Genomic DNA, 25905 nt, shown 5'->3' on the forward strand with positions numbered 1-25905 from the left:
ATTTTTTTGGGTTGAATATTGTAGCCTCCATTTCGAATATTTCAACATTTTTTTTTTTTAGGTTGAATTTTTTTGTGGTGTTTTAATGTTGAAAAACATTCAGGTATATAATTTCAATGCATAAATATTCAGTGCTAGAAATTCAATCAACTTTTTATTTCAACCCCCGATGACACAGATTTACTTCCATAGTTTTAATGTTGAAAAACATTCAGGTACATAATTTCAATGCATAAATATTCAGTGCTAGAAATTCAATCAACTTTTTATTTCAACCCCCGATGACACAGATTTACTTCCATAGTAAAACGAAATTGTCATTAATGTGTCACATCCTAAATGCGAAATATATGTTTGCTTATTTATTTTTTAATATACAAGACTTACTGTAAAAGAGAACAGCAAATACAAACCTAAATGCCGGAATTCACTTTAGCCTCCATAGGTTACCCACCAATCACGGTATTATTACTTTTGGGGGAATGCTCCTTTTTTGTTACCGGTACTATTTTGCTCTTTTTGAATACATTTTAGAGACTTGTCTTGTCTGTTTAGTTCAAGTTTTCAAAAATTTCTGTACACCTTGCTTGGAGATTGAATAACTAATTCGTATTTTAAAGATATCTAAATTGTAGCAACTGTGTAACACTCCGAAATGACTCCTGGTGAATTCTAACTTAAAATGGTTTCGTTAATACAATGATCAATTTGACAATAGCCCATATATCTGATCACTGTGAAAGTACTTTCCATTACCACCTCATGAGAATTACATTATTTTCCTTACATTTTTTCACATTCCATTTACATTATATTTTTATTTGGGTATTGGGAATTTTAGATTTTTTAATATTGTTTGACTTGTTTTGCCATGACATTATTCGACCTAGTATATTTGTACTTTTTTTTCCAAAAACCATCTTTTGACCATATATGTTTTCACCTTTGTTTCCACGACATATTTACAGTATAACATTTGTTCATCTTTTCTTTCAAAGCATGTTTCTTTTTTTTCCAAATATTTTTTTGACCTATTGATTATCATTATCAATATGTCAAATGGCTGAACGTGATTGTTCGGTATTGGGAACTAACGAAAACATTATTACCGTTACCAGGGGGTTGCCAGGTTGGTTGTATTTCCTCTTGTGGGATGCGAGGAAGCTACGTTCAAGTCTGGCAACGTTGACTATGCGCTGGATACAGCAGACAGTATGGCGGACAGCGAAAGTGATTTGGAAACAGACGGACTTGAATTAGCCCTGGACACGTTGTGCGATAGACATTGCAGCAACGAGTCGTCTCTGAAAAGCAAAGGCTATTGCTCTGAGTTTTGTGAGGTACGCTCGTCTCCATTTTCTAAAATGATCTCCAAAGTCGGCGTCTGTTTACTGCTAAGGCTAATAGCTTTGCTAGCTAACGTAGGTCCCCAGACCAGGTAGCTTCATGTTTGCCGTCATTGTGTAGGCAAGACTGTGTATAGCCGTCACAGCATATATTATTAATATGATCCAGAGAGATACCGGTACAGGTTCTTTGATATGGTAAGCTGCACGAGTTCCTCTGAATAGGCCTATTCGATATATGAAATTATTAGCTTAGCTAGTTAGCTCTGTAGCTAAGGTTAACTTCAGGCAATAAAGTTAAGCTTATTAATGGAACGAGGTTAACATGGGGCTTCTAACAAAATGTATTTAGTTGAGCTATTTGTTATTATTACAGGTTTGTTTTAAACACAATAAAACTCCCTTCTGTTATTGCTTGTCTAATTCCAGTTAGACAACTTTAACATTAAATAATAATAATTAGTGTTTACTAGTCTCCCACAGCCTCAGCGCTAAAGAAACAGCTGACATTACTTTACAAACGACGTGTTATAAAGTCACCTCTGTGGAACCTGATTACCAACAATCCTGTTGTCATGTTGTCAGCAGGACAGTGTGTCCAGGCATTTAACGTTAAGTTGGCTGGTGGTAATTACAACTTACTGTAAGTCACAAGACTGAAATCATTGTATGTGCCCCGCTTGCTGTTTTCTATCAGTTTAATATCCGCGTTATTTCTAACATTAAAGGTAGACCACGCCAAATTACTACTCGCTAGTCGGTTATACTTTGGATGTATGTTTGAGTGGTTTAACTAGTGGTCAGTTTCCATGGTCACAGCATTACACTTTTAAGTGACATGAATGTTATTGTCATTGTCCACATGCGATATTCTCATGCACTTTGAAAGAAACCACGTCCGACGGGCCCGGCCTTTTTAAAAATAAATACTTAACTGATAAGAAAACCAACGACACTTGTGAACAACAGGAATATATTTCATGTTTCCACATGTCTGTGTTCTTCCTGCTCAGCTGGTTGAGGAGTACACGGGGCAATGGCAGGTTCCTCTCCCTCAGCTGAAGGTGTTGCGGACGGCACTCTGCAGTTTCACCAAAGCCACTGCTGCCTTCCCCGATGACTGTCACCACATCCACTATGTTCTCAGCAGTATGGCCCTGTAAGTAGTTTGTCCCATGTGCTAAGCTGTCAACATAGCGGGCTAAACCGGCAGACCATCATCTCAATGCAGTGTTAACCTGGGGGGAGGTGATGTTGTACTTCCACGCTGACAAAGTGGGTGGGAGCTGGGTTGTCGTTCAGAGTTCAGTTACTCGCATCTACGAACAAGCACACGCTGACGGACAGGCTACGTAAACCGAGCACAGAGAAGGTCCACTTAGAAAGGGAGGAAGACTTCATTCTCTTTGCAGGATGCCATGACCCGACTACTTTGACATGGATAATTGTTTACTGCTTTATCAATGCTCCGATTTTCCAAATCGGCACATTTTGATGAAGAGGCATACTATTTTCTTTCAGTAAAAAACATGTTAACTTGAAGATCAGGGTGTTAGAAGTGTGACTTCTGAGCTTGTTCATTGGGAAACAATGTTTGTTGATATTTAGAGTGACAAATAAGCCTTGTGCTCGAGTCGTGCTCGAGTCTTACGGGCAGGTTTTAGCCTACCAATACGCCACAAGTAATATCAAACTTAACCACATGCCATAGTGAACATGTTAAACTGGTTTGCATATCGTTTCTCATTATAGGCACATAATCCAACATGTTTTCTGCTATAATTAAAATGCTTTTTGCTTGGATTAGCTGATGAGTATTGTTTTTTTTTTGAGGGTAACACTTGAAAAATACTTTTAAAGGTTTGATGAGCTGATTTTTACAGAATAATATATTTTCTACTGTTACTCTCTTACTGTTTTTTGGCAAACTAATGTTCCTCTCATTGCCTTTCAGGAGCTTTTTTGAACTGATGCTGTTTTTTAGCAAGGAAGAATTTGTGGAAGAGCCTTTAAAAGACATCCTTGATTCCTTTCAGGTAACAAAAACACATGTGTACCAAGCCTCTGTTTTTCTTACTCACATTAGTAAGTTGTGATTAGTGTTCACTAAAAGTTACCAGCACTTGTGTTTTATACTAGAACTCCATCTGTATATATTCAATTTCTTAGTTTGTAAATATTAACCAACGTATCTTAAAAGCAACGGTTGTGATTGGTCATAGCACATGGCACAAGAACGTTTTTGAATGCTCTTTGCAGGAGTGCCACTCTCAGCTCCAGAGGCACAGGAACATCTACCTTCAGCATGTGAAGCTGATCATCAAAGCAGGAGGCCCATGGGAGAATCTGGTGCTTCAGGGAATCCTGAAAGAGGCGGACTTGCCATTAAAAGAAGGTAGGCTCATGGCTGTATTTGTTGTAGTTCAGCTGCTGTGTTTTTGATGGTCTTGTTCAACAGCTTGCAGGCTGTCAGGGCTGCCAGGCCAAAAGGCGTGTTTCATTTCTGGTAGTTGGTAAAAAAACTACAGCAATTTTTAATGCAATGTTGCATTTAATCTAAAATGTATGATAAATCACAAAATATATTAGCTAACCTAGCAGCAGACTCGGTGTTTCTAAATTTTTAAAACATTTTTTTACAATACATCAAACCCCTAACCAACAGAGCTGAGAATAACAAAGCGGAAGGGCCAGTAAATATTTTTTTTGGCCTCAAACCTATCTGTAGTAATTTGCCTTTACCCTAAGCAACATCTGTATGTAAATACCCTTGTGTCTTGCATGTTAACTCATGTAATCCCCCTCCATGCAGTCGATGACTACTTAAGCTCAGAGTTGCCGGTATTCTTTGAGCTGCGGATTCGCTATTTGCAAGCCTGTGAGCGAATGCAAGAGGCGATGGCCCTGTCCAAAAGCTGCCTGGAGAATAGGGAGGCTGGAAAACATCTGTACTTCCATCAGGCCTACCTGACCTGCCTCTACAAGGCCTCACTGCATGAACATCTTCACAAGGAGGTAAGAGACAGAAGAGTGGCGATGGATGTGAGGCTTTTTTAAATCATGTGTTTTCCCAATAGATGGCACAGTAATAATCTTAACTATTATAATTAGTAATAAATAAAACATGACTCAATATTAAGATGCTGCATTTAAATGAAAGTGAAATTTCTCAGCTGTATGATTTCATGTAATCTTATTGATTGTAATCCATTTAGATTTATTTAGGATTTGGTGTATTTATTTAAAGCATGTTCGTGTGTGTGAAGGCATCTACACGTCTTCTTCCACAGATGGCGGAGATAGATGGCCGTGATGCTGTGGAGATCATCTGCAACACCGAGAGCGTTGAAAAAGATGAGCTTCTGTTGTCCCTATGCAAAGCTTTCCTCACCCAGCAGCTACACAATGGAGACATGTACTACATCTGGTAAGAATAACCTATGGACATGTACTCCCATTTACAAAATGTGCAATACATCTAGTAGTGAAGCGAGCTGTTGTTGAGAGGCACCGTTTTATATTTGTTTATTTTGCTTGGTACCACCTCGGTCGCCTTGTTGTTTAATCAAAGCATGTAACGGACGTCTTTGGCCTGTTCTGCCTCTTGCAGGGACCTGGTGTTCATCTGGAGCAGGCTGCACCTTAGGGCCCATCCCTCCACACATGGTTTCCTGGCCGAGTGTTTGCAGTTGGCTTCTTCTGCCACTAACGTCAGAGCCATCTTCCCCTTCATCAAACTGGTCACCACAGAGGTGCGGCCAACAATATTGTATATTTAGCTCAATGTTGGAAGCTTGCATCTGAAATGTGTGAAGACAGTCACAGGGAAAATCAGATGAGGATCTGTTTACCTTCCTTGAGATATACACTTTTGAGTCATTCAGTCAAAATCTAAATGATACCTTCTTCATCTAGACCCTAATGTGATTGTCCCATCTAGCATTTCACCTTGTTTTAACCAGATGTTGGTTTTTGGACAGCTGGGGGTTGAAGGAGTCCCGGTCTGCGTGGAGCTTTGTGCCAGGGCCTTGCAGCTGGGCGACACGCAGGCCGACGGCGTAACCCGCTCCCTCGTCTGCAAGACCATCGCCTTCCTGCTACCTCACGACCTGGAGATCTGCCGAGCGTGCGCCCTGCTGGTCTTCTGCCAGGAGCGCACCCTGGAAGCTTACCGGACGGTGTGCCTGCTGTACATGCACCCCGACCAGGAGCCGCATCCCCGAAACAGCCCCGTCAGGACCAACGTTCGCTTCCACATCGTGCAGGTCAGAGGTGGTGGAGAGGGGACTAGGTTATCAGATCTAATGATGTAATTGGCTGTGTTAACGTCATGATTCATGCCTATAATGTTTGTCTTTTGCTTTTTAGATGCTCAAGGAGCACCTGTGTTTTGACCCGGAGTTTTGGAACCTCATGACCCTCAGGACTCACTGCTTGGGGTTGATGAGCGACAAGGTCATGAAGGCTGTTGTTCTCAGCGAGATGATGGAGGAGGAGAAGGAATGCAGTGAAGAACTGTCAATAAATACACGTGTAAATGACTCGTGCACACAAGGGTTTGAATCCGGCCAGCGCACAGTGGCTGGAGGGAGAAAAAAGTGTGTGTCCCCATCAAATATTGTTCTTCTGAAGAGGAGAAAATGGAGGAACCGCCTGCGAAGCAGAAACCAATCTTTGTCTGACGATGAGGCCGACCGCGGTGATGATCCAGAGATCAAATACAACCTCAAATCAACCTCTTATGGTCACAAGCCTGTTTATTCACTAAGGCGCATGAAAGCTAACATCGAAAACTCCGCCATAGTAAAACCCCCGCTTAACCGCAAGAGAGAATACTTGTCTAGATGTGTGAAGAGCCAAATCTTGAAAAGGAAGGGTCGGAAGAAAAGATGGTTGCAGGGTCTTCCCAGGCTGGAGCAGGTGCAGCCACTCAAAGAGAAGAAGGTCAAAGTCGAGGAGAATAAGAGCAAGGGCAAAGGGAAAAAACGTGGACGGAAGCCGTTACAGAAAATGGAACTCTCTTACCCTGATAATGAGATGTGGCTCTCTGAGGAAGAGTTTGGTTTGGAGGATATAACTGACACAGATGACAGAGAGCTGGATATGCCTCTGCTGGAGAACGAACTTGAACAAAAGAGCCGACGTAAAGAGGGTCGATTCGAGCAGATGGATAATCTTGAGAGGGAAAATGAACTTGAGAAACACCCGGACTTGGTGTGCAGCATCAGTCCCAGTGAAAACCCCCCAAAGGGATCTAAAACAGAGTTTAGTGAAGCTCTTCCAGAGGAGCCTCGAGCGGCTGTTCCTTCTGTGGAAGCGGATCCTGAACTTGATGGTCCACCCTTAGAGTTACTGGTTTGCCCGATTGAAGTGCTGCACAACTACTCTCTCAAATCCAAAAAGCCCGAAGGTGAGAAACCTCCTGAGTCCTTGGACTCGGAGGAGGTGAACAGCGACTCCGAACAGGAGGCCACAGAGGAAACAGAGGTGTTGAACACTGAGGTCAGTTGTTTTTCAGTATTTAAAGGTTCATAATTATTGGGCACATGCATTACTAATTAATGACTAACTGTTTGATGCATTTTGCCTCAAACAGAGTGCAGTGTGGACACAGTCCTTTGAATTATTAATTATATTATATAGTTATTCAAGAGGAACTCTTTGACACACGGATATTAGTAAGGAAAGACGTGGGAGGGTTTTAGTTTGTTGTCCTGCAGACCTTTTATGTTGAACTTATATGGGTGGTTTGTTGTCTTCCCTCCAGGTGAAAGCCAAGAGAACGTGGAAGGACCGAGTACTCCGCACTCAACAGTACGCCCACTTGACGTACCACTGCAACTTCTGCCACAAAGACTACAAAGGCCTGAACGTTATGAGGCACGCTCTGTCGCACCTTAAGAGTAGGAAACTCAAGTGTATACTCTGTGGAAAACGCTTCAAACAGCTCCCCTTTGCCAAAAAGCATATCCTGGACCACATCGATGAAATGAGCAAGCCGAAACCCCCCTCGAGACAGCCGTGCACTGGACATCCGGCCGCTAATGGAGTGGTACATGATGTGAAAAATAAGAGTCCGCCTCCGAATGAAAGCCTGACTTCTATCTCGGCAGAGGAAACTCCCGAACAGAAATCCGGGGGCAAGACCAAAGTGTCGATGCTCAAGAGGGAAGACCGGATCATCCGAAACCTCCGCACGCTCATCAAAAAGACGTCTGTGCTTCACAGGAAGTGCAAGAATCCCGAGGCGAGAACATTCAAGCTGGTGGAATTCAAGGACGAGCAGGTCGTCATCGACGACGGCACGGTGACTGTGAGAGATCCGTCCGTGGTGGCGGAGGAGGAGGAGGAGGAGGAGAAGAAGAAGAAGCCGGCCAGGGAAAACGGCTGCGGCGCGGACACGTATCACCTGTGCCCCTCGGAGTCCTGTGACCGAGTATTCCTGAGGATCAGCGCCACGCTAACAAAGCATGCCCTCAAATGCCACATCACCGAAGAGAAGGTGCTGGAGAAGACGTTTGTGTGGACCAAACACAAGTGCCCCCTGTGCCTCAGGTAAGGTACCTTCTGCATATCAAGAATCACAAATGTCCTCATCTAGAGTTGAGTGAGATACTCTTCTGTTCTATTGTCTGAAACTGAGTGGCAGAGTAGTTTTGGTGATATATTTTTGAAAGGTTGTCATTGGGCTCACTTTGCTTTCCTCCCACAGGCCCATACAGTTTCTCCAGCATTACAAGGACCACATGAAGCTCCACGGTACTGCTCTGCAGCACTTCTGCTACCACCTGGAGTGCAACCGGCGCTTCTCGACTCTGCAGGACCTCAAGGACCATGTGAACACTCACCAGCCCTTCAGACCTCAATGTTCAGTCGCAGACTGCGAGAAGCTCTTCTCAAGCACTCAAGGTCTCTATGACCACGAGTGGAGACACTACATCCCGGCGCCTCAGAAAGAAGAACTCGAGTTGGGACCCAGCAGACCGATGGAGCAGAGTGAAGAAGCCCCGTGGAAGCAGAGAGTGAAGGTGGAGGATCTATGGCTTCAGAGTAAGAAGGGCCAGAGAGAAAGTCCGAGCCCTGGTCCTCTGGAAGCTTTAAGAGAGATGAACCAAACCGAAGACCACGCGTCCAAACCTCACAATGGCTCCGGAAGCGCAGTCGGCCACGAGCCCACGGGCGGACGCAAGGACGCCGTCAACGGACACGAGGGCGAGACGAGACCCGGACCGTTGAAAGCAAAGGCTCTGGCCTCTCGTGGCGGCGCGGCTGCGAGTAAGAGCTGCCGGAAGAGAGCGCCCGTCGAGTGGGACCCCTTGAACGTGCGAGACCTGGAGGAGATGTCCACTTTGTCCGAGGGCGTCCAGAAGACACTCGGAGAGCCGCACATCACCGAGCACAAGACCTTTAAACCCGAGGACCCCGCGTACGCCACCTTCGTCAAAGCGCCCTTCATCCGGCCGCCGCCCTCCACCTACCTCGACGAATCCAGGCTGTCGATGCGCAAGAGGCGGTCCAATGAGGAGGCCGCGCCGAAGAAAACCGTCTACTGGAGCAATAAGAAATACAAGGAGGCCGTCCCGGAGAAGCAGCAGGCGGGGGAGAACGTGGCCTCCGCGCAGAAGACCAGGCATCGCTGTGACAAATGTCTTTCCTCTTTCAGCACCTTGGAGGAATTGCAGAAACACAAGAGCCTCAACACCTGCTCGTCGCTCTTTGGCTTCGATTCAGACGATGAGAGTAAGTTCACCTGCTGCGCTGATTATGAAGTGTGTCTTATTGCATGGATGCTTCTAACCAACTTTAACTCGGTAATCAATTTTTTTTTTCTTCCTTTTCTTGCTTAGGTTAGTGTGTGAGAGGAGCTGTAACCACGGTGACCATGTTCTCCTCCTGGCGCGGGGCGAGCATCGGAGAGAAAGGAACGCCGGAGCGCTATGCTTATGAATGCCACTCGGTGTTGAATACCAGTTTGTAAACAAAGGGAAAATATGTGCCAAAATGTTTAATGATTGGATTTCCTTTTTCTTTCTGTTAAATTGATTTGTTTTAAAGAAATAATTTTCAGCCAAAACTAGTTGTGAATGAATATATATTCCCCTAACGTATGGCAATTCGATATTCATTTGCTTTTTCAAGCAACGTGGTTACAAAGAACCTCATTTTCATTTCTTACAGAAAGCTTGACGTTTTATTTTTGATAATGAAAGACATTTGTTGTAACATTTGTTGTAACACTAAAATGAAAATGTAAAATGTGTTTATTTTTCAGTTTGATGGGAGGGGAGTTATGTAATGCTTACATCTGTTGTCTCTTGATTTTTGGAGATTATTGACAAAAGGTACCTTAAATATTCTTCATTTAGCAATAAATGGACCCGTAGTAATTTATTTATGGGACAGAATGCGTTGGTATTAATCTGGCTTTGAGTTGGGGTTTTTTCTCCTCATGCCTTGGAGCGACTGAGGGACTTCTTGAACATCTGGCTTTCACACCTGTGGTGTTCAAATATTATGCCAAATGGCTCCAGTCCTGTCCTTTGTGTTGTCCATATAAAGTATGTGGAAAACAGTCCTTGCAACTGTATGAAATATACTGAAAATCCTATTGATTGGAAAAGATCAGCTTAATGAGTGTTGCCTTCTCATGTTTGGAGAAATATCGCTGTCTTCCTGAGCGTTGGTCTCTAACGAGGATGCACACAAACGGTAGACCGGTAGTGGGTCCGTTCAATTTGATTTGAATTCCAAATAAATGCTCCAAAGCGTTATCTCCTGCAGCAGCTTTTCAAACTGAGGTTCTTTGGTCCTTACCTTTGGGTTTTAAAGCATCGGGTTTGCCTCAAGAATCACTCTCATCGAAGCATTTACCAAAATGTCCGAAACCATATAGATCTGCCTTCATACTGTCACAATATTATCCTCTTCAGTATCGAAAGAATTCACCACTACATTTGTGTCAGGTCTGAATCTCAGTGGACTGTAGGTAAAGATCAACATCATACAGTGCCAGTTTGCTCTAAATGTTAAGTTTTCTTTTTACTGTTTGACACCACGATCATCATGTGACTTTTATGTGTATATATTTGAGATGGTTGATCTGTTCATCTTTTTTAATGTAATCTTTTTATGGGACTGCTTATTTATATGTACAGATGTTAATATATTGGATTTGAAAAGGTATTGATTCCCTATTTTTCTTAAAGAAAGTGACTTGTGATGTTTTAATAAACAAATTAAACTAGATGTATGTTGTTGCCAATAATTATATTGTTTAATATTCATTGAGGATTAAGTTTCCGTATCCAATTCAAAGTATATATTTTACATGCAATCAGATGATACAGCAAGAGAAAGCAGACAAATTTATTTCAGCATTGCATAATCATCATTCATAAACATATTGCTTTATTGTAGACCCCAAGGAAAATAGTATATTTGAATCGCTCTTTTAAAAAACTTTTTGCATCACACTTTTCCTGATACATGAGGTAATTCTGAGAGCACAGGATGATCAAAGGTAAACAAATTCGCCTTTTTTCTGTCCGCTTTGTTCCACGTTCACCGTCTTTAGCTGAAACAGCGCTGCAGGGTAGAATCTCTTTATTCCCACTTTTTAACTGCGGTCAAGGCCAGAAACAAAGCACCGGCTACAGGATCGGCGAGTCTTCTAGCATCTTGTGAAGCACATGCATTCTAGTTTTAATACATGCTTTCTTGGACTTGTGTTTTGGTGCTACATATAGCCGAAGAACAAAGTAACTGAAAGTTCCAGTAATGTGTAGGACCGTGCTGAGAGTGAGACACAACATGCAGCACACTGAGGACATCAACCCACTCAATGTACAATTATGGAAAAATAGGTGGCAGAAAAAATGGGTTCACCAAGATTAATAAACATTGAATCAGATAAGTTAATGTGTGGCCATCACACTGGAAGATATGTGTAAAACAGAGTCAAACAACAACAAACGTTTAAGGCCAGGTGAAATGAAAAACAGATTTAGTTCAATTTCAATGACTGAAAAATAAATAAGAGGATCCTGTACAGTTTAGTAAGCCTGCGTGGAGCCAAAATGAATCAACATAAACTGCTACATTTAACTTATGAAGAAAGGAAATGCAATGAAAATATTTTCCCGTTTCCACAGATCGCGTTGTATGTAAAAGAGGTGCAAATATGTCTCAACAGCATTCAAATTTGGCTGTCAAGGATGTAGTTGTGATCATTACAAATATTCCTGTACATCTTTTAGAAAACATCCGTAGCTCTTTTTCGTTTAAAATGGAAGACCTGGATCAGAAAGAGGGGCGGAGGGGGAGGAAACAAAATACCACTATAAAATTAGAAATGAAAGGGCCCGAGCACTGCATCCGTCTATGCGCTCGAAACAGGAAGCACTTTCTATTTTCACTAAGTAACTGGAGCCTATAAGAGGATGATACACACCAAGAAGAGACCCTCATAGCCACAGGTTGGACTGTGGCTATGAGGGGGATAAGTGACCCCAGCAGCACTTTGCAGGGGGTGGTGTATAATATAATATAATTCATACATTTCATTATCAATCTTTTTTGTTGTCTTGGACCGAGGGAATCGTAATAAAGGTGAGGACTGGAGCTCATGGAAACCAAAGTGTAGATTGCCAATTTAATAATTATTAAGAATGCCATGGTTAGCTCTCTGTTCATTTACTCTCACATAATCTGGGAAATGTTCAGGCTTTGACATTTTACACTGGACGTCTAATAAGGGGAGTCAATATGTGCAGAACAAAGTTTCAGTGTGCAAAATCATTTCTGTTCGGCTCACTGCTTGTACCTCGAAAACCAATTAAGTTGAACGTGCAACTTGTGTGCATCTTCCAACAACACATGACCTTAAAACTAGGATAAGCCCCAAAAAAAAGTAGTACGAGTCAATGGTACAGTGCAAAAGTGCCCCTCGCACCGCTTGGATTTACAGTTCATATTGCATAAAAACCATTTGCATGGTTGAGGACCATTGGATTGCATTAGGCAAGCACATCATCATCATCATCATCAGCAGCAGCACCACCACCACCACCAACCTGGTTAATCAGAAGATGCAGCTCAGTAGAAAGCAGACAGAGTCTTTGCGTATAGCTGGACGTGCGTGCACGTGTGTGCGTGCGTGTGTGCTCAGTGGGAGCTGTTGGTGCCCCAGTCGTAGGGCAGGAAGCTGACTTTGGTCTTCCCCGCGGAGAGGACACCCTGCAGGCTGGTCTTCTTCGGAGAGTCGCCCATGTGCTCCAGCACCCAGTTGAGCAGCTACAGGGGAGTCAACAGAGAACACACCGTGAGGTCTGGTATTTCTGCTTCCCTGCACATCTTCTACTTTCAGTTGCTTAACACTAAACACATGCAGATTATAATACAAAATCTAAAATCAAGAAACATGTTATGATATATTTTTAAAGCGTATATAACAAATATTAATGAATGCAGGACTTTTAACTGAGTAGTCGTAGTAGTAATAGTATACTTCTTTCACCCCTCAGAACTACCTTTTCATCAGTTCCTCCAAAGTCAGCTTTGTACCACTTGAATATTTGACTGAGCCGCACTTCACTTTTCCCAGAATCCACCAAACAGGCCTCGTCGTTCTCCAAGAAGGCCTCAGCCGCTGTGCGCAGCTGGCCGTCGATGTCCTGATGATGAAGAAGGGATTTTGGAACATTCGAGCTCCTAATATTTACGATCCATTGTAGATACCCAAGACACCCCCATAGTATTTATTTTTAAATCTGCTTACCTGGGGACTATACGTTTTAATTGGTGGGCAGCCCTTTGCTCCACAGTTCAAGGCAAAGTGGATGAGGGGCTCAGCATCTGGGAGGGCCACCTAGAGGACAACCAGGGAATTGGAACTCAACGTTACATGATTTCTTAAGCATCAAAAGGGTCGTGGGGGGAATCAGTGAAATGTTCAGCTGTGACTTGACCCGGATGTCGGAATACTTGTAGTCGTGGGTCCGTTTTGGAGAAGGGTTTTAGAAGCTGCGCGACACCTTTTCTGTTCCCTCTCAGAACTCCGTTCTCGATGTCCTGCAACGTGAACACTTCTCCTCCAATCAGGTAGCTCACGTAGTTGAAAAACTATAAAAAGAGTGGTAAAGTACATGAGATTAAATACAAGATGAAGAACACCGTCCCAGTATAATTATTGCATTTGAAGGATTTTGGTAAGTGTAACCTACTCTGTATCTTTGCCACATGTTGGTGGGGGCCCCCAGGCGGAGGGAACCGTGGATGACCAGTGCATTGTAGATGTTGATGAAGAAGGCCAGCTTCTCCTCCCGACTCAGTGAAAGCAGCTCCACCCTCTGTAGCTGGACGGCCAGCTCACAGTACCGGTCGAAGGCGGGGTTACCCAACATGCCCTTGTAGTCCACGGACTGCGGGAACAAGTAGGATACGGACCCGTTGGCGCTTAGTCAGGGGGAGTGGGGGGGGGGGGGGGGGGGGGGAAATGCGCCGCGCCAGAAGCCACGAGTTAAGGAGGACGTTACCTTCCCGTCGGCAGAGAGGTGGTCAGAGAACAACTTGAGGATGAGCTCCCGTACAAGCAGAGAGAGTTCGGCCGCTGAGGAAGAGAGAGAAAGGTTTCCTGGTTGGATCCAACAAACCGACATCCGGATGCAAAGAGCACCGGTGTTAGCTTAGCCCCAGCACCTTGACAAATATTGCATCGATTTAAAAGACTGAAATAAGCTCTATAAAAGGATCCGTCTAACCTCCACGTCATTGAAATGAGGTTAATCAAAAAACAGCCAAAGGAGCATTGCTGGTAAACAGAACAAACACCAAGCATGTACAGCGACACGAAGAGGAGCAGAGATTAGAATCCACCGTGTGCTACGTCACAGATCAGCTTGTTAGTTGGGTGTGCAACACTGAGGTAGAAGTACGGTACAGAGCGAGGAAGCATGTCTCACCACCGCCACAGGACAAGAAACGCTTAAAAAGTAAATGAATTTAAAAAATAAATAGATGACAGCAAACCTGCGAAAAAGAAAACATGGTATTGAAATAAGGCTTTAGTTTTCCTCATTTCTTCAGAGTTCCTAGACAGTTAATAAAATAATCAAAGAACTGAATTAGAGGCCACATTACAGATATCGCTAAGCTCTACTTCAGCTCGTCCTGCCACTCAGATCACTGACGCGATACACACACCAAGCCGGCAGCATCGAAAGGACAGGCAATGGAGAGCATTGATCCAGCAGTCGGCGTGGCCTGGGCGAGGGGGGGGGGGGAGGCGGAGGTGCCCACAGCCTGGTCCAGTCCTAACCTACCCGGGATGGGGCTGCACGCAGCCGTCTGTCCAGCGTTTAGAGCTGAATTTGGGTCGTCCTCCAGCAGCCTGTACAGTGAGTCTTTCCCTTCTTCAAAACTGCCTTCCTGCAGCCCCGAGCCACGCACACTGACCATGTACTTCTTCTGCAACAACGCCTGGCCGGTACTAATGGCCTCGGCCCTGGCTGGCGCGCACAGACACACACACACACAAACACACGGCCACAGTCAATGTCGACAGATCTGGATTTGAATGTACTTTGTATGAATCTGGAGACAGTTCCTGGATCGGAATCGGATCCAAAACAACGGACACAACACGGCCTTACTCACCCATGCCCTTTTCTTTCTGCAGCCAGTCAACCAGTTGATCATATGAGAAGCTCTTTTTGTACAATGTCAGTCCCCTCCTATGACTGCCAATCACATTGGCATGTTTCAGGTCCCCTACCAGGTCTGCCAACTCATCTTTCTCACACACAAACTCTGTGAGGGCAGGAATGGGCCAAGCCACACAAAAACACACATACTAGTACACGGTGTTTCATACTGGCACACAAATGATTGGCAATAAGAACGGAGAGATTTCGTATTTTTTAGCAAACACTGAATTGATCTTGCTGCACCAAAGGAACCCTTTAGACACGTGATGAGGTTCCACCTGCTGTTGATTCACTTTGCTTATAACTTCATCAAAGCCGACGCCTCACAAGTTTCAACATTCGAAGAAACAGACGCGGCGTACTTGTGTCGAGCTGACAAATGGCTCACCTCCATCCGTCTCCCCCGCCGTGTCCTTTGGTGGATTCTCCTCCGGTAGTGGTGGAGCATCTGCTGGAAGAGGCTCCTTCTTCACCAGATTCACCAACCTTTGAAGCTCCTCAGGAGCCTGAGCGAGTGAAGCTGGTCAATTTCATTTCTTTTTGAAAGATGCAATAGGAGTTTGCCATTTTTAAAAAGGAGGAAGTAGTATCTTTAGGTGTTTTCCCACCCCTACTCACCAGTTTCTGTAGGTCATCGTTGCCCCCGACGTGAATGTTGTTAAAGAAGATCTGAGGGACCGAGCTTCGTCCCGTCAGCTCCTTCACCCTGGCTCTCAGCTCCGGGTGCCTTCCCATATCCACGTCGCATACGGGTACTCCCAGACGCCCGAGGGTGGCCTTGGCCTGCACGCAGTGCGGGCAGCCCTGGATGGAGTAGACCGTCACCCGGCCCGGAGCACTGCCCTCAAACTCCTCCATCTGCAGCAACAACGGGAAGACGAGAGGGAAAAGGGTCTCATGCTGCAGCTATCCAAAGAAACCCGGGCTGAGCTTTTTCTACTTGTAATTTTGTTCTTTCTGTGAAGTGTGGATATGTATGTGCGTAGCTTGTGTTGAATAGAATAATGCATGCAAAATGTGAGGTTACTTCTGTGTGTGTACACACACAAAAACATTTATTTTTCTACATTTGGAGGAGAAAATGAGGTTTCATATTGTAGGTTCATTCCCAACCCTTCCTTTAACGAGCTCTGCCACACATCGACGCTTACATTGTTGAATCTATGTTTAGTATTTGTATACATTCCTTTCAGTCACAACGGTGAAACACTTGATTGATTGGGCTCAATGCCGAATGAACCAAATTCATTTCCTTGAGGGTGCGGTGCTCTGAATGCAATCTTGTAGTTTGGATTTGTTTGATCTCCTGGCCAGTTCAAACCAGCAGTACAAGGGTGCCTTATAACTTCTGGGTGATGATTGACAGTTGAGGAACTGTATTTGTCAGACTTTGAGCAATCGCTGACGCAAATTCCTCCCAGCTCATTTTGCGTTTCCTTGTGTGGAAAGCAGGCCGGTGGGGTGTGGATATCGACCATGTGAAATGCTGGCAGCTGATTTGGTTTTGTAAGAAGTGAGCCAATGGCAGTTCCTCATTCGTTGTGACACAGCCTCAGGCCAGCAGTTAGTCAATACGAGTCCATGATCATGAAGGACAGATCAAACCACGGCTCACGTTACTGATACAAATCTGTGCTGGTTTCTCTACTTCATCCCCACGTTAGTTTGTGGAGCTCGTTACATCGACACGCCGTAAGTTTAGATGGTAGTAATATTTACATCTGGGACATTTTGACGGGGGATGATGAGCACAATCTGGAAAGTCACTGTGAGGTAGTGAAAGAATACAGAGTTGTAGAAAAAGTTGTTGGCTACATTTTAAAAAGGGGACGTAACGCCAATCGTTACTAAAAATCAAGAATTTATATTGCGATTAATGGAGTTTGGAAGAGAATATCACGTTTGCTAGTTGCAATGAATGAACACTAATAAACAACTGCGGTCAACTCGCCAGACGCTTGAATTTTAGTGCACGTATATGCTGACATTTACGGTATTAAACGCCTAACCGGACAATGTGCTCGGATAGAAGTGTGTATACAGGACCTCTGACTTTTCTTATACAATAAATGAAATATTTTTACTGTACAAATTTAGAGATTTCTCCAACGTAAAAGCCGTAGTTCAAGTTCAAAAAGACCATTTCTATTGGGAAAAAATGTTTTTATTGCAACTCAAAAATGGATAAATGATGTTTTTAAACATACTTATGGGATATTTTGGAAAAATCTTTTATACAGTAAAATTATGTCATATTCAACATCCAAGAGAGTTCCTTAACACAAGGACATTGATCTTTGCTTGAAAAGTTTTTATTGCAGTTCAAAGATGAAGAAATGGTCGTTTAGAGCATGGAAATCTAGGGCTTTTACTGACTAGCCATCAAACTTTGTACAGTAAAAGCAGTATTCCTTTTTTTTTGTTTAACAGCAGAACACACATACTTTAGTAATTGTCGAGAACCTTTCATTAAATAGCTTTTATTCAGATTACTTCAATACCGTAAATGTCAGCATACACGTGCACTAAAATGCAAGCGTTGCGGAGTTGACCAGGGAAATAAACACGACAAAACGGGTCAACAATTGTTGAATCCGTTTCTTACACAACTCGTCCAGTGAGATATGAGCACTACCTAACGGTGGATGTAACGTCATCGCATTCAAGCTAAAATATGGAATGTCGGGCGTAAATAACGTTTAATTAGCAAATAAAAACAGTACGTTACCTTTCAGCGATTGACAACTTCGCTTAATTCGGAAGCAATATTACTATTTAAAACAATCCCACAGCTGCTCCCGTTAGTCCCGTTATTTAAAACATGCGTGTTGAGACGTAACGTTAAGTTATGTGTAACGCCACCCGGAAGGTCACTTATATTGCAGGTAAATTACCCAGCTGCATTGGCTGAAAATCATCATTGCGCATGCTAGCCATTGGTGTCAAATGAGAGCGATGCTAGCCCACATTAGCTTCTTTATTTAGCTAGCGCTATCTTGTGTCATGATGCCTTCAGGTACGCCTCGTAAACGAACCGAAAATTAAATCATTCCAGACATTTTCTCTTTACCATTGTTGTTGTTTCATCTGTAAACGCACGTTTTCTATTGTAAACATAACGTTACATCAAAGTTATGGAGTCCGTTTATCATCACCGGTTTATCCAAAGACATAGCTAGTTATCTATTAATCTATCTATCTATCTATCTATCTATCTATCTATCTATCTATCTATCTATCTATCTATCTATCTATCTATCGTCTCTACATGTATCAATTATATTACTTTATTACTGTTATTAATACGATTGTTTTTATTTGCCCTGCAGTACTCAATGTTTCAAAATGCTAACGTAATACTTGAGCCTAGATACTTAAAAGGCGATGGTAAATGTTAGTAGCTTGTTCCCTTACATATGCTATGTTGGAAATAAAATATGTTCAGGTAAAAGAGTAAATTCATGAAAACGTATGTTATTTATGGACACCATTAATTCCCATGGTCTTAAAAGCAGCTCCATGTTTTTCCGGATATTGCCAAGGTTTCAGGCGGAATGTTTCTCTGCTGATACATGTTCCTACACGGACACATTTCTAGCAGGGCGTGAATGGACGATCTTTGGGAAAAGGAGGCATTTATATTTTGCGGTGGCGAAAATGTCAGGCCTGTCAAAAACAGAGCGCGCTGGATGTACAAATATACTGAAGTTAATGTCGAAAGGCCACCTACTCTCACTTACTGACACAGTCACGAATAAGATGATAGCAGTGGAAAATGTGGCAGGTATCGTATGTTTTCATATTTTACCTGTTAGCAAGGAGCACGGTAGAAAACATTAAGCGTTATGGTCAACGTTCGTCAATAACACTTCCTTGTGTTTAATTTTGTATACACTCACCTCTGCCTAAACATAGAATGCTCATATGTTTGTATAGAGGCCTCGGAAACCATCCTCTGCTTCACTAAATCTGCCGAGGAGCTCCTGAAAAGGAAAAAGGTCCATCGCGACCTCATATTCAAGTACCTGGTCGGAGAGGGCGTCGTGATGCCGCCGAACAGCGAGAAACACCAGCTGGTGAAAAGGACCCTGGAGCTCTGGTCGTCTGGCAAGGTAGTCGATGAGGTTGAATATTTGGATCAGATGGTGCTGCTTCGTTAGGGTGTACGCCACTGTTTGCTCTAAGGGTGTGCTATTGGAACACGTCTACCTAAAAGCAATTCACTTGAATGCACTAATAAGGTCTCGTGTCTTTAAGGCTGTGGCTGACAAAAGCCCTCCGGGACAGAGGGATGACACAAGACCGAGGACGGCCACGGAGACGCTGTCCACGGAGGGGAAGGCCGAGGTGGGCTTTGACCCGCAGGTACTGGGCCAGCAGTTCTGCCAGTGGTTCTTCCAACTCTTAAACAGTCACAACCCCTCGCTGGGCCAGCCGCCTCAGGGTTGGGGGCCACAACACTTCTGGCCAGATGTGAAGCTACGTCTCCTCGCCAAGTAAGTCATGTCATCAAGTAGTTTAAATTTCACTGCTGGTAGCGCTTCTTTGTTGGCCTCTTTTAACTGGATCAACTGCTCAAATTCGTTCAGAAGGATCTGAAAGACGAGACAGTAGATGCAGATGGGGTTTTGAACTTGATCTTTCTTATTAAATTAGTTCCAATTGATTGGTGGGAAATGGCTTATAGCTCAACTGTAACAGAGCCATGTCGCTCTTTTCAGAGCTGGCAGTGAACAGATGGAGGACTTCCTGGGGGCCGAACTGGTTAGCCTTCGTCTGCTAGCCTTGATCAAGGAAGAGCGCCTCCTCCTCAGTCCCAATCTGCAGCCTCATGGCCTCAGGACACTGGCCTCCCCCCACGGACCGGTACTGGTGGCTGTAGCTGGGACCATCCACAGAGACGAAGCCTGTCTGGGCATTTTTGAGCAAATCTTTGGTTTGATTCGTTCCCCGCTGGAGAACAACAGCTGGAAGATCAAGTTCATGAACCTGAAGATCAGAGGGCAGGATGCTCTGGGTGGGACAGATACGGTTGCCCCTGCCTTGAGTTACAACTCAACAGATTTGCAGCTTCTATGCAGTTGATAAACACAGTTTCTTTAACATTATTTAACCAGTGAATGTTTGTCTGGAAAAATATATTTATATCCAGGGAATGGAAGGGAAAGACCCAGGCAACGTGTACTGGACGGACCCCTCACGTACCCTATTTTTAGCATGTCAAGTTGTAAAGGCGGGTGTACATCTGAAAGTTTTAAAAAAATCAAAAAGTTTCTAAAAATTTCCACTTCACTGACGTAACATAAGGTAACGACAAAGCTTGAGCTTAAGTTTCCAAGTGTCTTACTTTTCAGAAAATGTCAGTCTCAGTTGCTTCTTATTGTGGAAATATTTCTGCTCCAAATGTTCTGTTACTTTTTTAATAGAAGTTTTGCTTTATGTGCCTTAAATACGATACCATGTAAATAAAGATATAGATGTGGTTTTGTAAATATGTATCATAAAGATGTTATCAACCAATGTGTACACTTATGCTTTGTTATGACAAGGTCACTACTAGCAAGCAGAATGCCTTTTACATTATGTTTTTTTATGACACTACATAGTCAACTACAATGTCGAACATAATCCAAGATTGCTGTGCCTTCGTAGGATGAGTAAAGGTCAACCCACAATGTTAATGGCTGATTAGTGTTGTCTCAAAGAACTTCACAAACTGACTGTAATCATGCAAAAGGCCTGTTGTGGGATCTCGGTGTCATCTATCTGCGCAGTGAACAGATGGAGGAGCTCCTGGGGGCTGAACCGGTTGCCCCCGGAGCTCCGGCCTTTCCCTCATTACGTTGTGTCAGTAGGTGCTGCAAATGATATCAGAATATCTAATGAGATATACTTCCTATCCATCAGCAGCATTTCAAATATAAATTTGAAGTTCTTTTGGATGCAACTCTCTCTATTTTCTGATATGTTTATCTTTCCACTTTAATAGACGATTTTGTGACAACCACTTTCTTTAGGGAACATTGTTGACAAAATGTTGTGACTTAAATGTGAGTTATTGACTTCTCTCAGCTGTAGTATAGAATAGCTACCCCAATACTGAGTATTATTCTCATAACATTTCACATTTTGCCCAAATTTGCATGATACGTTTTATTTGGGCTGAACCAAAGCAGAACAAAAATGACATTGAATTATTTAAATTGTTTGTAATTATGAATAACTTTACAGCCTATGACATATGCTGTATTGGAGAACATTGGTATAATCACTTAATTTACCAAACATTTCTGAAGATGAACAGATCCCTTTTCCTTCTGACAAATTCCCTGTTTTTGGGAAAAACACAAAGAACGTCTTCATAGAAACCCCAACTCTTTGTTTCTGATGTTCACAGTAAGGGAGAATGTATTTTTTACCCCCACTTATTATTATTTGTTTTCAACACATTCAAACACCAGCAGAGGGCAAGCATGTGTACATTGTGCAAGCATCCCACACACACACACATGTGAATGATTACTGAGGAGGGTCAGACATCTAATAAATAAACACTTTCATTAACTGCTCAGGGAGAAAACTGCCATTTTGTTCTTCACCCGCCCCGAAATGGCCCACGACTTGCAGATCAATTGGCCCAGCGCTTGTCAAAACAGCTAACGTCCTACATTTAGCGTCGGGAAGTGACAAGCAGCTAAAGCAGGTCAGTCCTCCGCACTGCAAGCCTGGAAAGATGGATCGGATGGATCCGAGTGACGAGGAGGCTTCAACACGGGACTCAGTTCGCTTAAATAAAACAACCAAAGCGACAACTGAAGGGAGACTTAACAGGAAGAAAAATAAGGGATTTTAGCCCCCCGTAACAGCATTAACAACTGGCATCCACATTTCACTCGCTACATTAATTGTAGAAAAACTAAATAACAAATGTTCAATATGAGTAACAAGCTTCAAGCTTTGGAATCCTTACTCATAAATTGGCTCTGATGTTCCACCGATACTCCCACAGCAGCCGGGGCCTGGTGGGGCACCGATGATGCCAGTACGCCTCGGTGGCTTTAGTGGGAAATGTTGCATGTGGGAAATTGTTCTTGGCAGTTGTCTTCAAAGGTCCCTGGAATAGTTTGTATCTGTGACGGCATGGGTTGGAGAGACGTGGCCCTTTGTGCGTTGCTGGGCCATAGTTGTGGCGAGGGGAGACCACAGCGGCCATTGATCTCAGCCTGTTCACCTCTCAGAAAGAATAATAACAAGCTGCTCGCCTTCTGTCTTTATGGCACTTGGCTTCCCTGCGTTTTAATAAGTGGTTTTTAGCCACGGGCGCAGCCCCTCCGCATGGGTTCAGAAATACCGCTGCACTGGCGTCTGGTGAGGGTTGGGACTCGGAGAGCTTTTTACTTTTCTTCTTTTCTTTTTTTTCTTTTTCGTTCCTGTCCTCTAATAGGGAAGTGTGTTTGTCATAAAGATCATGCTAAATCTTAGATGCATGGGGCTTTGAAATAGCTCACGAGTGGTGAACCATGAAGTCTGCTGCCTTAATCATCAATCCATTTCTTCCAAGACTTTATCCCATTTCGTGAAGTATTGGATGTTTGGTCCGATCCTAAAGATTATTTTATTAAACACTTCAAGCTACAGCCATGTTTCTCTCTCTGACAGTCTGATGGCTTTATAGAGCCATTAATGCTAGTGGTTTTTTTTTTCTTTTTGTCTGCAGCAGTAATTCTTAAAGTGGAGCCAAGGGGCACTCAGGCTTCTTTCAGGGAATTCAAGGAGACCTTGTCGTGGTTATATGGAAAGCGAGTAATACGTGTCCTCTTTATAGTGTTTATTTTTTTCATAGAATTTATCCTAAACAGACTGAAATAACTATATATATACAGTATATATTTCATATCATCAAGCTAGGTACTATATCAATATGCCCATATGGATTTGTTTTAGGTATATAACGTCAGTATGAACTTCTTTACAATGATTTGAAATGACTCATAAACATACATCATATTCATTTTATTTTGCTCAGTGATATCGGTCGATGTGTTTTGACCTCATGGCGACTTGAGGCCAGAAGAGGGCGGACAAGCCACAGCAGAGAGGAGAAAGACTTTGATCCTGGGCAATGGAGAAGGGGGGGGGGAGGGGGGGTACAAATCCATTTTACACCATTACGTGAGGAAACTCATCAGCGCCTCAGCGCAATCTGAGGGAGCTGATGTTACTCGGCAATTTCTTGCTGGCCACTGCCGTCAGGCACACCGTAAATCTTCGGGTTTGAATTGTGTTTCATTAAAGTAATGGGTTTCTAAAAGAGGGACATGTTACACCGTTACCTTTCATAGGCACAAGCGAACATATTTCAAAGCTAGTGTCAGTAATTTATTGATACCTGTGAAGGATTTAAAGGAAATGTTACCACCAAGCTTTACAGACTGCTGGATTTATGAGTAGAAAGTGACTCGATCAATAAGTGATGATAACTCTCCCGCTGACAAAACATGTTAAAGGAAAGTTTCATCCAAATGTTTCACAACTCTGACAGAGTTGTTTTGTCCTTTTCGTGGGGCTTGGCCTCCAACCCAAGAGTGTTTCATAAACCAGTACACACGAAAACCGCACAGAAACAGTCACATAACTCCAGCAGGAGGGAATGAGGTCACAGTCCACAACTCTCCAGCTTAACGCGTATCGTCTGTTGCAGGTTAGGACGGAGGTTAGGATTTCACTTTTTTATTTTATTTTGGAAACCTATTGGACGCTCTGTTGAGATTTGAGTTTTGTGACCCGACTATTGATGTTCCGAGTGTGCCCAACTCTATTATATGAATGCCCAAAGAGAGAGACATTACATCACAACAATTTGTCAGGTCAATTCCTGCCACATGTTCATTTCCTGGAGAGGTCCACATAGATTACAGATGGAAGCAAAGATGTACAGTTTACATTTTAAGGACATTACACGGTGAGGGAAGGAGTTTTAACAACGAGGCGGCATCGGGTTTGTTTGACCTCACGTGACCTTTAAGCCCGAGCCTTTACTTCCTACGTGCGTTCCTTTCGGGTGTTGTTCCGTTTCAACGCAAATTGGTTTGGACCTTTCGAAGCAACCGTCACAGTTCACATCAACCCCTCTCTCGGGCCTAGCGGTGTATCCTTACACACGCATCATCATCTCACGTAAACAGTGGAAATGCGAGACCGCCGCGGGAAACGAACGCCGTTCAAGGCAACAGTGCGAGGGGCTGAGTGAAAAGATCCTGGCTGGTGACACTCTAGTTTAGCGTCAATTAAAGGGAGCAGGGGTCCTTTCTGAAGGCAGCTGGGTCCAATGTGTTTATTTACACTGAGGCAACTATGCATGTTTGAGGGAATGCATGCAGCCAAGGATGTTTCAATCAGACAATCGCGGAGGCAACACGAGGGGTAACAAACACGTCCCTCACATTGAGATGAACTTGAGTTGAGCTCGCACACAATACCCCCCCCCCCCCCCTTCCCCCATCTCTCTTTTTTTTATCTCTTTATGTTCCTCTGTCTCTCTCCCTCTCTCGCGCATAGTGGCTCCACTGTGCAGCTTTGCACCGAGTCCCTTCTTTTTCGTCTGCGGTGCCGGGGGCCCAGACGAGGGCCTTCCCTTGGCTCTCGAGCTAAACACAGACGATGGTGTTATCAGAATGCTGCCAGGAGGCTGTCAGCTCGTATTGGGCCCCGGGGCGGCTGCGCGAGTGGCCCCGGGTTTGGCGGAGGCGCGTCGACGCCAGTTCTTCCAGCGCCTTCCCTCCGTGGACATCTGCTGCGCGTGGAAAAGCCGCGCGGTTCGTCTGTGGTTGCATCTTAATCCTCCATCTCTCCGGCTGCAACAGTGGCCAACCGAGCAGACCCGGCAGCTCTGCTCGCCTTGCATGTATTAATTGCCCTTGCCTGGCTCGCTGTTTGCTTCTGATTACACTCATTAATTTCAATTCCCCGGGAAGCCACCACCACCGTAGCTGCCTATACGCGCACGCACACAATCTTACTCCCACATACAGTATATGTATAAACACATAGTTGCATGGACACCACCTTGCATTTCATGTACAGTGAGATATTTTTAACATTCTTTGAAAAATGGATTTCTTTGTCTGAACGGTTTCTCCCCAGTTGGCACACCCATGTGACCCGGCAATAATGATTCAACATAGAATTTTTGCCATTGAGTGGGAGGGAATGTTACACCCCATATTTTTAATATTTTTAAATCAGTTTTAATGTCATTTTTTATATTAAATTGAATTAATTCTAAATATCATTAGTTATGCTATATTTTTATCAATAACATTCGATGGGATATCCTGATCAAACGTGAACTTTGTATGAGTCTCTGCAGGATAACCAGTTTCCTGAGGGGGTAGGTGCAGATGCTCATCCAACTCATCTTTCTGTGCGAGACAGGAGACAACAAGAAAGTGGTTCTGACCTGCTGGTCATAAGTCATAGCCCTCATCTCACCAGGTGGACCACATCTGGTAAACTCCCGACATCTGGGCTGGCACGGTGGCCTGGTAATTATGATGCTACAGATTTAGTTCAAAATTGCCAGTAAAAATCAACATCACACCATGTTATTACTTTGACTCATTAGATTCATTAGAACTCAAAACGCAAACACTTTCCTCACAGCAAATGTTGCATAATCAGCTAAAAAATGCAGCAGCTTAAGTGGCCTTACTGGTGAGGGAAAGCTGTCCCTAATAAATAGCTGTGTAGAAATAAATATCAAGCAGTTCCAGTATTCGGCACAGGAACACACGCCCTTGATTCAGCATAATTCATTACAGGCAAATAGAGTTTTAAAATGTGTGGTTGCACACAAG

At 43.6% G+C, this 25905-nt stretch overlaps 3 protein-coding genes across 4 annotated transcripts; 2 read left to right on the plus strand and 1 right to left on the minus strand.

Moving 5' to 3' along the window:
• Positions 1-1168: 1168 nt before the first annotated feature.
• Positions 1169-10592, plus strand: LOC119228470 (zinc finger protein 654-like). Its single transcript, XM_037488055.2, has 12 exons — positions 1169-1340; positions 2360-2505; positions 3301-3382; positions 3606-3741; positions 4159-4361; positions 4637-4773; positions 4957-5098; positions 5327-5611; positions 5715-6848; positions 7114-7901; positions 8059-9086; positions 9194-10592. Exons 1-12 carry the CDS (start codon positions 1215-1217, stop codon positions 9196-9198), a joined length of 4212 nt encoding a protein of 1403 aa, XP_037343952.2. The 5' UTR covers positions 1169-1214; the 3' UTR covers positions 9199-10592.
• Positions 10593-11887: 1295 nt separating this feature from the next.
• On the minus strand, positions 11888-18052 carry zgc:152951 (uncharacterized protein LOC569013 homolog). 2 transcript variants are annotated; one of them, XM_037488056.2, is made up of 11 exons: positions 17778-18052; positions 15668-15907; positions 15438-15555; positions 15000-15152; positions 14666-14851; positions 13880-13953; positions 13568-13765; positions 13329-13466; positions 13123-13212; positions 12875-13018; positions 11888-12638 (listed from the first exon to the last, which is right to left on the minus strand). In XM_037488056.2, exons 2-11 carry the CDS (start codon positions 15905-15907, stop codon positions 12510-12512), a joined length of 1470 nt encoding a protein of 489 aa, XP_037343953.1. In that variant the 5' UTR covers positions 17778-18052; the 3' UTR covers positions 11888-12509. The 2 variants fall into 2 exon arrangements, with proteins under 2 accessions (XP_037343953.1, XP_037343954.1); XM_037488057.2 differs by lacking the exons at positions 14666-14851; positions 15000-15152 and having other exon boundaries at positions 17778-18051.
• Positions 18053-18610: 558 nt separating this feature from the next.
• Positions 18611-21637, plus strand: c10h3orf38 (chromosome 10 C3orf38 homolog). The gene is made up of 4 exons (XM_037488058.2): positions 18611-18833; positions 18986-19161; positions 19307-19545; positions 19771-21637. The coding sequence occupies exons 1-4, from the start codon at positions 18707-18709 to the stop codon at positions 20132-20134; spliced, it is 906 nt and encodes a 301-aa protein (XP_037343955.2). The 5' UTR covers positions 18611-18706; the 3' UTR covers positions 20135-21637.
• Positions 21638-25905: the final 4268 nt, after the last annotated feature.

Source organism: Pungitius pungitius, chromosome 10 (genome assembly GCF_949316345.1).
Source record: "Pungitius pungitius chromosome 10, fPunPun2.1, whole genome shotgun sequence".
NCBI classification, from domain to species: domain Eukaryota; kingdom Metazoa; phylum Chordata; class Actinopteri; order Perciformes; family Gasterosteidae; genus Pungitius; species Pungitius pungitius.